The 13,227-nt window shown below is 39.0% G+C and overlaps 1 protein-coding gene across 1 annotated transcript in view; it reads left to right on the top strand.

Moving 5' to 3' along the window:
• Positions 1-13,227, top strand: part of nonC (serine/threonine-protein kinase Smg1) — a 90,018-nt gene that overhangs the window by 37,445 nt on the left and 39,346 nt on the right. The window contains 13 exon segments of the mRNA XM_069321723.1: positions 1,246-1,388; positions 2,142-2,324; positions 3,356-3,482; positions 3,715-3,865; positions 5,900-6,101; positions 7,420-7,664; positions 8,103-8,274; positions 8,434-8,665; positions 10,135-10,305; positions 10,819-10,965; positions 11,136-11,292; positions 11,591-11,823; positions 12,862-13,089. Coding sequence (XP_069177824.1) covers positions 1,246-1,388; positions 2,142-2,324; positions 3,356-3,482; positions 3,715-3,865; positions 5,900-6,101; positions 7,420-7,664; positions 8,103-8,274; positions 8,434-8,665; positions 10,135-10,305; positions 10,819-10,965; positions 11,136-11,292; positions 11,591-11,823; positions 12,862-13,089 — 2,391 coding nt within the window.

Below are 13,227 nucleotides of genomic sequence, written 5' to 3'. Positions count from 1 at the left end.
ACCATATACACGTTGATGTTGGACTATTTTTAAGAGTCTAAAAAGTGGGTCAGCCCCACTGTTTGAGTTTGTTTTGGTCTTCCCATAAATGTCTGCAGTCTTCCTAGGTTTTCATATATTTCATTATCTTTGCATTATCTGAAATCAGATGTATACAAGTTCACTCATGTGGGCAGCAGTAATAGTTGGAGGACCAATCCTTGTGGTACCCGACATTTCACATTCATCCAGGTCGATATCCCTTCTTTGTCTGCACCACACTGGTAAATTTTCCCTAACGTTCCTGGAATCCCTGTCTAAAATCCTTTGCCTTTACTTGTTTCTTGGTCAACCCCCCCTCCTTCTTCAGCCCCACCATGTACTCTTAACAGAATAATAAAGTGATTGCTGGCTCCTGTAGGCATCTCGTACTCTCTCCTCGACATAATCCTCATTGTAGGTAAACACCAGATCTCCAGTTGCTGGTGGGTCATGTTACCTTCCTCCTGTTGACTCTGTAATATGTTGCCTCAAGAATTACTTGTCCACTGTTTAGACCAGCTTTGCTTTCAATGTTTCCTACCCTGTAAGCCTGACCGAGGAGGATTGACCGGGCGCCAATCCTTAACTGTAGCCTCTGTTCACCCAGCAGTAAGTGGGTACCTGGTTTTAAACGATTCGGCGGTGTCGTATTCTGGGGAAATTAGGGTTAAGGACCTGCCCGAAACACTATGCGTGCTACTGGCTTTACAAGAATGTAAAAATGTAACTCTTGTAAGTGTCCTTGGTTATCCAGTGTCTATCTTTCTGTGATTAATTCTTGAAATCTGCATACCATCTTCAGATGTTCAATCCATCTATGGTATGCATATCATCCTAAGATGTTTTAGGTACAGTACTTTACAATAATTGAATCTCCCACTGGTACATGGTGATCCCAGTCAGTATTTGAGTCATTCAGTAAACATCTTCAGTAAACTTTACTGAGTCATTCGGTAAACATCTTAAGTCATTTTTTCTTCTGAAAAGTGACTTAAACTTTTTGGGACAGTTTTCCTATGCTTCTCCCTATTCCCTAAATTATTCTTCCTGCTTACATCTTCCTTTCTGTGCTCCTTCATTTCCTATGCCTCTTCTTCAGGCAAGGGCATTCATGATATATAAATATATTTTTATTTCTCTGACATTAAATTTGTTTACCATAAATATATTGTTCTGCAAGTCTTGTGTTTTATATTTTTAGCTTTGCATTTTTGGAACTTTCAGATTGCAGAATGTTACAGTAAACTAAGCCATTGGGGAGAACTACAAAAATGGATGATGCAAGTACGAAGTAATCAGAAAGAATCGGAGAGCACTGCATTTCACACTGGTCTTCTTAACACATACAGAAACCTTGCACACGTTCAGTAAGTGTATAACCAATAAATACTAATTGGATAGCAGTAGAAAAATCTAATATGTTTTATCTGACATTATTTATGAGCTCTAGCATTCTGGCAGTGACTTCTTAGTCACTGCCAGAAATCATGACAACTCAAGAACGTAAACTTCCAAACAGCACTTCAGCGACCTTTTCAAACTTACCTGCTCAATCTAGCCCAATATTGACCATCATGTAAGGCATCATGAGAGCTCAAACTGCCACTTGTCCAAACCAGCTACTCGCCTCCAGGTGGCAGCACCAGGCTTGCCTATGGGTTCCAAATCCAGATCATGTCACATTCTTCTTGATTGGATCTTATGTTCAGTTGGCATGCAGTACCCTATCCTCAGTTAAGAGACAAGTTTTTATCTAATCTGTCTATACAAACATTTGCTCTACATGTGTTTGCTTACAAGTCTCCATGTTCCCTGGTTATCTGTGTTGAGCTTAACTCATATTTGTTTATCATATTGATATAAGAATCTTTGTTATGTGGTTATCAGAATGCATATTGACAGGTCTCAGTGAGCATGAACAAATCTTTCATTCACATATACCTACAAATAAGTCAACTAGTAGGCCTATTTAAATTTCAGAAGTATAAATTTGTTTAAACCAGCTTCTGCTATGCAATACTACTAATTATTATTATGTTTGATTTTATCACTTGTATACAATTTGTCCATTGATTTTCATTTTTTTTTTTTTTTTTTTTTTTTTTTTTTTTTTTTTATAGAGCTCTGGCACACTTTGACTCTGCAGACCCTGTTGGAGTAACAGCGAGCTTAAGCACTGCAGTCAACTTGGTGGACTGGTCCAGAGGCCAGAACTGGGTCATATGGAAGAGGTTTCAAGATATCAACACTGTCCTCCTCCATTCTTTTACCTCGACAGTTTATCCCCAGCCATCAACTTCAAGGTAATAAATCTCTCTTATTACATTCCAATTTTAGTTACGTTAAACATTCCGAGATGTTTGTTACCAGCCAGGACAAACTACTTCAACTACCATGACCAGTGACTTTTCAAATAATCTGGTCATATAGTTCGGGAAGGGAAATGGTGGCAAATCTTAACTTGAGCCACCATTATGGGACTAATTAATTTTTTATGGGGATGAATGGTACAAGATTATGGAGATGTCTGAATGAAGTCCTTTGTTTTATTGATGTAGTTTAGGGCTAGTCCCAAATCTGGAAAGTCTATTTCAAGATAAAAAAAAGCAATTTGGTTCCTGCAAGACGTGCCAGACTAACTGGGTGTCAATTGGTATGTGGATCAGCGAGCCCCTCCATGCAACAGCCTGTTGGACCAAGTTGTCGCAAGTTGAGCTTGGCCCCGGGTTGAGTTTAAGGGAGTAAAAGAACTCCCAGAACCTCTCCAGATATGTTCCAGGCAGGGGGATTTTTTAATTCCTCCACAGCTGCATTTCCAGATGCCTTGTCCATTCAGTAGTATCTGGACTATGATTTTGCAGTTTTTGGTCTGTATCAGAACTTGTCAAGATAATGCATTTCTGCAGAGAATACAAAAGGGAAATACAGTACACCAACTGTATTCAACTAACCTCAATATGTTGTAGTGAAGCATTCGTTGAAACTGGAGATACCTCCAGGATGCATTTCCCATGCCTTTTGGGCTAATCCCACCAAACACGTGACGAAACTACAACGTTGCTACAATGTTTGAACAAGGTTCAGCACCATCTAACAATTGTAACAACCAATAGAGCAAGTTGTAACAATGTTCTAATATGTCATAAAAATGTTATAGCAAGATGTAACAACTTTTAATAAAGTTGTAACAAGGGAATCATTGGGACTGTTATGTTTTGTGTGTTTGCTGAGATTTCACTTGGCCTTAGAAAATTTCTTAGTGTACTGTACTTCGAAAATTGTCATCATCATTAGACATCACATTAACTGTTAACCTTCTTTACTTTTTATCCAGGGACTCCATAAGAAAAGCTGTTTCAGAGTGCCAGGGGCAAGTTGAGTGGCTCCTTCAAATGTCTACTTTGTCCTCTCATTCAGCAATGCACCTTCACTTGCTACTCTTTCACCAAGTCCTTCATGAGGTAACAGTCGTATTATAAAATGCTCCAAATGTTAAAGATTCCATATACCGAGAAATTAGGATTGTTTGGTAGAAAATACAGTACTGTATACACATTGAAGGAGTAATAATATAACCCTCCCATCTAGTTCGCTGCCATAATATCTATTTTGTGTATATTGTACAAATACATGTTTTTTAGGATCAAAGAATTATTTCTTTGTAATTCTCTCTTATATTTGTCATCTTCACAGTTGAGAAGTATTATGGATGAATCACTGGGAGTAGGTCGCTTGCATGAAGGTTGGGAAAACACCAATCTTATGAGTCTACCTGCAGATCTCATTCCCCATGTTTCCCGCTGGGCCAAGCTAATTGCTAGGCTCAACCGAACAGTTACCCCTAGTGAGTATTGCAAGTGGTTTTGGTATTTGCATATACAGTATTAGTTATTGATTTTTGTTATTCATTTTTTCCAAGACACTGCAAAAATTATTGATTTTTGTTATTCATTTTTTCCAAGACACTGCAAAAAAAAATAACTAGGGGATTCATTTCTAAAATGCAAGGCTACTGCATCTCCATTGCCACAGCTTTCATTAGTCATCCTCAAAGTTGTTATCCATTATTGTGTTGTCTTCCACTTCAAGCTTATTGAATCTAGACATACATTCTTATTCATCAATCACAAATACAGTACAATAAATAGTTTTTGCACTTTGCTACATTTATGAGTAAATTATGTAAAGCTTGTCTCCACTGTACACTTAAACTTGTCTTTCTAAACTCTCATATTCAGTTTCTTCTAAACGTATGATCAACCAGTCCTTGAATAAGATTGTACTCAGACAGGCTAACATACAGCATGGAGATATGTTCAAATAGGGTCATATAAATGCCAAGCAGACACTTCAGAACACTTAATGAGAACAGTTAACCTGGAATGACTTCTACATTAATCGGTAATAATTCAGACTTCTCTTGGTATGTGAGTTGACTGTCAACAAGGGCTCTCACTAACTGACCCAACTACCATGCCAGGCCGCCCACATTGACCATCACCAGGTTGCAGCACCATGCATGCCCCAGTGTTACTGATCCAGCTACTGTGCCAGGCTGCCCACACTGACCATCACCAGGTTGCAGCACCATGCATGCCCCAGTGTTACTGATCCAGCTACTGTGCCAGGCTGCCCACACTGACCATCACCAGGTTGCAGCACCATGCATGCCCCAGTGTTACTGATCCAGCTACTGTGCCAGGCTGCCCACACTGACCATCACCAGGTTGCAGCACCATGCATGCCCCAGTGTTACTGATCCAGCTACTGTGCCAGGCTGCCCACACTGACCATCACCAGGTTGCAGCACCATGCATGCCCCAGTGTTACTGATCCAGCTACTGTGCCAGGCTGCCCACACTGACCATCACCAGGTTGCAGCACCATGCATGCCCAGTGTTACTGATCCAGCTACTGTGCCAGGCTGCCCACACTGACCATCACCAGGTTGCAGCACCATGCATGCCCCAGGGTCACTGATCCGGCTCAGTCCACATTTGTAATGTCTTTTGTCTCATGAGCAGTCAGCAGACTTGAACTTGTTTTTCAGTTAAATATGATTTGTTAAATATGAGTATGTGAAATTCCTTAGGAGATGTATGTACTTCTCCTTTACAGTACAGGTATAGCATTCAATTGATCTTCCAAAATCTGGATATCCACATAGAGGAGCCCTCTAATTAATTAAGAGATTAAATTCACTTACCAGATCACTCCTCTAAAATTTGATTTAAAAAAAAAAATGTAATTTCTCGAGGCAATAATGAAATACAAATGCAGGTGCAGTAATTTTCCGTCCGTAGTTTCCAGTAAGCTATACCAGCTTACACGCTGGTATAGCTAAACTTTAGGAATTTCAGCAGGCCTGCGAGTCCCACACTGACCTACTGGAAGCCAGAACCAGAATCTGGCCATCTCGACGAAGTGAGGGGGGGGGGGTTAAGGATAAGAGATCTTATTACTGAGAGAAAATCTTCTAGGAAAGTGGGTCGAAACAAAACGAGTGACTGCTTGAGAAACAAAAATGAGCATCAAGTCAAGCAAGGTCATATGTATATGTATAAACATATACATATGTACAGGTATATGTATATGTATGTCTTGACATGTATACATGTCAAGACATGTCATATACATTGCTTGACAAGTCAGGTTACCTGGTGTCCCGGCCAGCTGCCCAGCTTACCCACTTGCCTGCTGTCATCAGAGGCATATTGCTCTGCTGCTCCTGTTTTAATTAACTGCTAATTTATCTTTTTTGCAATAATGGTATATACTGTATAAGGTTTCTAACCCTCAAAAAAAAGCCATATTAGATTTTGAGTATGCAAGTGTGAAAGGAGTGGTTCATTTAAAATTACTCTATTTTATTTTTCAGCCTCAATTACAAAGTTAGACCTGTTGTCTGCCAAGCAAGCTCGCAAGCAGGAAAATATGGAATTTGCAGAGAGCACTCTCATAGGACTGCTGGGTAGTGTTAGCTCAAGTTTGTTGGATGCTGTGCTTGAAGCTGTACCTGGAGCTGAGTACAACCCATTGCAAGCAAAGCTGCACAGAGAAGCAGCTAAGATGCTGGCATGGTATGTATAACTAATATTGTGCTTACATAAATAATTTAATGATACTGTATAGGTTTTACATTGTTGGAGACAGGAAGCATGTTGGGCTTATTGAGGTTCTCTCAGATCACCTATTGATCTCTTCCAGCATGCAACCCTTATAACGAATGTGATACTTGCCACCTTTTATAACAACTAGAGTTTATCTAAACTTCTTTTAACTGCACTGCATTCACTGTTGTCACCAGTTAGGCCGACCAGTGTTTGCATTAATAGTGAGCTGGGATAAAGAGGGAGAAAGACAGGAAGAGATTTAGTGTGAGATAGAGAGCTTTATTGAGATAGAGATAGTTATTGAGAGAGAGAGGAGAGAGAGAGAGAGATATATTTAATGAGATAGGCAAAGGCAGAATGAAAGAGGAAGAGAATGAAACAGAGAGAAAGGAAAAGAGAGAGAGAGAGATCACAAAGGAGAGTGCAAGGAAAGGAGACGGAGAGAAAGTATGAAGGAGTGTGCGAGGAAAGGAGAGGGAGAAAAAGTATGAAGAAGAGTGCGAGCAAAGGAGAGGGAATGTAAGGGACAGATATTACTGCCACTACTTACAGAACACTACATAACCACACTGAGTTTATAATATTTATCTTATTATCCGGATTCAGGGAACTGAGAGTGAGATAAGGAAAACTAGGTCTTAATATCCCCACTGACTGTGTATACACAGTATAGGAACACCTTGGGGCAAAGAGTTATGGCTCTTACAGGTCGAGTAACTCCCAACTTTTTAGTTTCACAGTAGATGGGGTGGAATGAATGAAATAGTTTGCTCTGGACACTCAAGTAGTAATATCGTGTTCACTGATAATTAGTTGACATAAACTCACAGGTCAAGCCTGACCTTGGGCCAGGCTTGGGGAGTAGAAGAACTCCCAGAACCCCATCAAGCAGGTATCAAACAGATATTACTTGGGGGAGGGGGTAAGTGACAATTAGGGACGCTAGTCAGTATGACAAGGGACTTGTATAAAATGCTAAAGGTCAGCCCACTAGTTCATTAGGCAGGTATGATTAATACATAAAAGGAGTTGAAGTTTAAATAACAATTGTTTATTGAATTAATTTAAGGAGGTATACTAACTATATGTTCCCTACTTAAAGCAATAGAGTAAAAATAGAGAGAAGTGAGAGGAAAAGAAGATCAGTACAGCAGAACCTACTCAACTGCTGGGTGAGTAGAAGTTGTACTAATTTTCAGTCATAGAGAACGTCATAGCAGTTTTCTCTGTTACTAACTTGATCTTGCAGAATAGGCTCACAATGAGCTTTTCTTTCATGTTGCAGCAAAGGGCATATTGCTCAGGGATGTGCAGTGCTTGCTGGAGCTGTAGTTGGTCTCAACCCTAGTTTAGCAACATTGGCTGCAACTGATACCACTCTCCTTACGCTACCTCCCAATGAAGCTGGTCATCTGTGTGCTCGATCCATCATCACCCTCAATAAATGGTGGTCACAAGATGAGAGACGACTCCTGATGTGTGCAGACTCTTCGGTTCATGTTCCTCCTTGGATGGATAAACTCCTTACAGGTGCTTTATAATTTAGTATGTTATATACACACACATGCAAGCATGTATATATAATATATGCTTGTTTGTGCAAGCAAGCACAAACACCAGCCCATATGCACTGTACATAGTAACAAGTTTACAGGTATGATGAAACACATGTAGATATACAATGATATTTTGGAAAGCTAATAGCCATTTTCAGATGTATTTGCAATATTAATTTATTGTGCAGTTTTACACTAAATATTTTTAGTTCTGAACTATCCCATCCAGCTACTAAAGTAAGGTGTAATGTGTGTCCAGTGGGCATGATTACACAAGGTAAAGCAGAATTCCGTTCTTACATGGCACAGCAAAATTATATTTCTCAGAGAAGCTAGACCAGCTTGGATAAAAGTTTTTGTTAAATATTAAATAAAAAATTACAGATTGAAAATTAACTCTGATATTTTGTAGTTTATCAGGAAATGAGAAAATTTGCACCGGAAGAATTGCAGCCCTTGGCAGAGGTTAGCCATTCTACATTGCCACCACTAGAGAACAAAATGGGTCACATCCTTACTCTAGCAGCCACACAGTGCCCTACATTACCCAAAGTTTGGTTCCATATTGCCTCATGGTGCTTCAGGTAAGAAAGATTAATACATTCCAGGTCCTGTAATACTAATTGCTAAGTTTCAGTAGCTTTCCTTGTAGCCTGATATCTGATTGCCTGGCACTAATTAAAAATATAATTTGTTAACTAAAGAAATTGTCAAAATTGATTGTCAAAATTTAATTTTACCAGATGGGGAAGAAAAATTCTTGATCATAGCAGCACCAATGATAACCAACTCTCAGACGTTGACCGTAAACATATCGAAGATATTCTTGCCCCAGTACGTGGGATGGATTCCACTGACTGGCAGCAGAAAGTGGAGGAGATATGTTTACTTCTGGTAAATATGAGACCAGGACAAGAGTCAGAAGAGGAAGAAGAAGAAGACCTTCGACTTGAAGAAGTTCAAGGGGTTCATCAGGTAATGCAATGACATTGGCACTATAGAGATGAACAGCCATTGGTATAATTTACTGCTTGCATAAAAAGAACTTCCAATTCATTCTGTGGATGTTAATATTAATATAGCTTATTGCACTTAGTTGCTAAGGTAAGATCTTACTCATCTTTGGTTTAAATCTGCTGCTGTTAGGGCAGTTTGACATTATATACCATTGTGGAGGAGTACTCTTCAAGCTGTCAGATCCTACCTGATGATAGGAAGACAGTGGGCAATACTTTATTCAATTGAGAATGTAGAAAAAAGTGCAGTCCATGATATTTAGAGATGTTTTAGCACATTTGCCAGCACCTGGATCACTAAGCTGTAAACTGCTTAACACCCACAAGTGCATGGCAGCACTGGTACCACAACACAGCCCTACTGCCAAAAGCTCTTGCGTTACATCCTGATTCACCTTGGCTGCAAGTTGTGTTGAGTGAATCATAAGTGTCTTTTCAGCCACTGAACCAGGCGTTCCGGGAGAGCCTAGCCATTGAACTAGGCATTCTGGGCGAGCCTAGCCATTGAACCAAGTGTTCTAGCCGAGACCTGTACCTTCCTTCCCACCTGATTCTTCTCATTCGCTTGCTTAGGATAGAGGCCCTATATTATCTTTCTCTTTAGAATTCTTAGTCTAAAATGACCAATAAAAGGTAAATTACACTAAGCACAAATAACTCCTTCACGCAATACTTGAAATCAAGTAGCCTACCTGGACAATGTGTCGGAGTTCTTATCCTATCTGCTTTTTCCGAGCCACACACTCACTTCTTCCTATTCCCGCCCTTCATTTTCTGGTTGCCCTGTGCTTAATGCTGGAGGGTTTATCTTATCCTTGGCTTCAACTAAAAAGTGTGGAAAGTTGGGCTGGAGGGCTTTTTGCTGTGGTATTGGCACTCACCTTGTGGCCTAAAGAGTAAATAGTCAGTCATTGTGCACCTTGGCAATTACTGCATTGCCAAGTTTTGCACTTTGGAAAAGCTTTTGGGTTTATGGAATAAATTTTCTCTCTATATTTTGGGTTATGTAAATTAGACTCGACTGTATCCTAAGCACCAGTATGCCCCAGTGGGAATAGTTATGAAAAGTTCCAAGATTTGCTGGTACAGGATATTGCCCTTCCAAAACTCTGACAGATCCTGTCCAAAAGAGAGTACGATCTTTTGGGTACAACCAAGTCTACTGCTCAAGTAAGTACTTTTCATACAAGTTTAATGCTAGATTTTTTATGTTCTATAAATGTTTTCTAAAAGAAATATATTTCTAAGCTATCCCATGGAAAGACTCATTTTAAAAGTATTTTCCATGGTGGGGTAAATTGATGGAACCTGGTAGTGAATGGTGTCCTGCGTGGGTTGTAAAGCTTATAACTACTTAAGTGACTGTGGTACTGTACTGACTCTAAAAAGAGCATTACATACATGTACGTAATGCTTAATTTATTTCAGGTGACAACTCAGATCACATCAACACTGCAGTCTTGGGGTTTGTCAAGCAATTTGGTCACAGACCTCAACTCTCGTTTAGTTGATGTTCATCGAGCAATTCAGGAGAGACACTACACGGTTCTCATTGCAGCTGCTAAGGCTTACTTTAGGTTTCTGAAGATTAGTCCAGGAGTAAGTAGCTTTTGATGGTTGTTATATACTGTACTGTACTATGAAAAGCAAAAATTAAATTTAAAAGATTAGCCACATTTGCCTATGAAAATAAACTTAAATAAAATGGTTCCTTTTTTACTATGAATGGTTGATATTATATATAATTGATGGTTTTGCTTTTGGGGCTTTTTATTTTGCACGTTGATACAGGAGCAGATACCTTCTGACACTAGTTAGCAGGCTTAGAGTGCTTCCTTCCCACAGTTCATAATAAGCCACCTCATATTAGTTTTCTGTGGAATGTGATGCATAAATTGGTTTACAACCAGGTCCCCTAATTACAGCTGGGTGAACATGGGCAAATAGTTGAAGATGGGTGTCCAAGAGTCCTTCACTGGTCAGGACTCGAGCTTAGCTTTCCATTATGCGTTTCCCATAAATATGCACAGCTACTCCAGATTCTAAATAAGTAACCATGGTAATAAAACTGATTGAACATTAATGACATTTTTCTATTCATTAATTGTTCAGTTTTCAGTGAGTCATGCAGATCAGTGTACAGTATCCACTTTGCGTCTCCTACGGCTTATGGTCAAACATGCTTCCGAGCTGAGAGAAGTGCTAGAGAAAGGGTTGGCTGAAACACCTACTCGACCCTGGAAGACTATTATTCCTCAGGTACTATACATTTGCACTTGGCTACTGTTTTAAAAGCATAGTGTTAATATTAAATGTTATAAGATTTTTATATGCTTAGATTTATTTCCATTAATAATTCATACATGTATCACAATTTGTATGTTTTACTTATATTTTAGCATAGTGACATTACGTGTTTTTCTCTCTAGCTATTTGCACGCTTGAATCATCCTGAACCGTATGTTCGAGGGAGCATCTCTGAACTTTTGTGTCGCTTAGCAGAGGATTTTCCCCATCTCATCGTGTTCCCTGCAGTAGTAGGGTCGGCTGGGGGAAATGTTGCTGCAAATCAGGCTTCATTGACAGGTATTGTACACATACAGATTTTTACCGAGAATTATTCAGGTCATGACACTTTGTCTTTATTCAGTCAAATATCACCTTTGAGTTCTGTTTTGTTTAAATTTTATTATGTTTACTATATTGAGTATAATGGGAATTTACCAGTATAGTATTGGCAATGAAGTTCTTGCACTTGTAATTTATGAAAGTCATCCTAGGTTTACTAAATGTTGGCCAAGATTCAGAATTCACTTGAATATTTTTTCATTATATGCTAGCAAAATAAAAAGTTAACTACAGGGTATATCTTGCAAATTTGCAGACATGTTGGCAAAATATTTACATAAAGGACGTCTTAGAAGAAAAAAGGCATTAGGAGATGAAGACGATGATGAAGATGAAGAGGAAGAAGAGGAATATGACCAGGTAGAAGAGGAGGAGGAGGAGGAGGAAGAGGAAGAAGAAGAACTTATCTCAGAGTCCTCAGAGGAGCAAGAAAGAAGAACTCTGATGCGAAACTGTTTCTCAGCTTTGGTTGATACATTAACAAAGCAGGTACTGTATAACTATATTGTAACACTGCTGTTGGAGGTGCAAATGGTAATGTTACAAGAGATTAGAAGTGCAGTACAGTAGTTGGAAAGACTATTGTGAAAGGGAGATAATTTAGAGATACTGTATATTAATTTCACTTAATAATTTTTATACACATGTTAAATGAAGGAAATATTAAGGCATGATATATATATAATATAATATAATATAATATATAATATAATATTAAAATAGTAGATACCATTGTCCGTCACACACCAAAAATAAACTTTCATTGATGAAAAGAAGTCAAACTAATTTTTATGATCCAGTCCCAGTGCTGCAGTGTGATGGTGGTCGCAATAGGCAGTCATGCAGGCCAACCCTTGATTAGTGTGTCCCCATTGACAGTCACCATTGATGCCAAGGGAGGGGTTCAAAATGCTTTGAGTATTTATGATCCGGCTTCTGTTGGTCATTCTGGATTCCATCGATTATTTTTATTGACTTCCTAAGACCTATTGTGTACCTGTTGGTACTGTTTTAAAAGTTGGTTTTGGCATATATTCCAGCACCAACATGTATCTCGGAGTGGCTGTAGCAAGATCATGTTCTGTATTCAGGTGAATCTTACCTTAGAGAGCTCCAAAAATGTACATTCAGATGTATCTTTTTGTGTACGTGCCCTCATTTGTACTATGGTCACAGCTGTACAGTTGGGTTCATTCTCGACTCACAATCGAGAATTCCATTCGAATCTCAGGAAGGACAGAAATAGTTGGGCACGTTTCCTATTATGTAATGCCCCTGTACACCTAGCAGTAAATACTCAGGAATTAGTCAGCTTGTGTGGGGTTGCATCCTGGGTGGGATCAGTAATTCAACCTGAAAGAGGTTGTGGGGGGGCTCGATATAAGCCTAATATGTATGAATACAAACTGGTTGCCTGTCCCCCGACACAATGAATTATTAATTAATTATTATTTTCCTGTTACTCTTCCTCTCCTATACATTCATATATTTATAATTACATTGATGTCTCATTTTGTTCTTTCTCAGATTGGGTCTAGCATTAGTGAGGTGCAAATGCTTGTTCACGAGTTGCGGCGTATTACTGTTCTGTGGGATGAGTTGTGGCTTGGAACATTGGCACAGCATCACAGTGACATGTCCAGGAAATGCCATCAGCTAACGGCAGAAATAGTGCGCCTTAACAACAATTCGTCACTCTCACCGATAGAGAAACAACAGCTTATCAAAAAGAAATACGATATAATATTTAAACCAGTGTGTAAAATATGTTAAGTATTACCTGTTGTTGAAATATAAGACAGAATACAAATTTCTATTAACTGCTCAAGAAATATTCATATATTTTATCTGTTACAGCACTCTATCTTTAGGATAGAATACCCTAGACATTTA

Source organism: Procambarus clarkii, chromosome 10 (assembly GCF_040958095.1).
Source record: "Procambarus clarkii isolate CNS0578487 chromosome 10, FALCON_Pclarkii_2.0, whole genome shotgun sequence".
NCBI lineage: Eukaryota > Metazoa > Arthropoda > Malacostraca > Decapoda > Cambaridae > Procambarus > Procambarus clarkii.
Note: the sequence above shows the minus strand (reverse complement) of the source record. Positions and strands in the feature narration are given on the sequence as shown.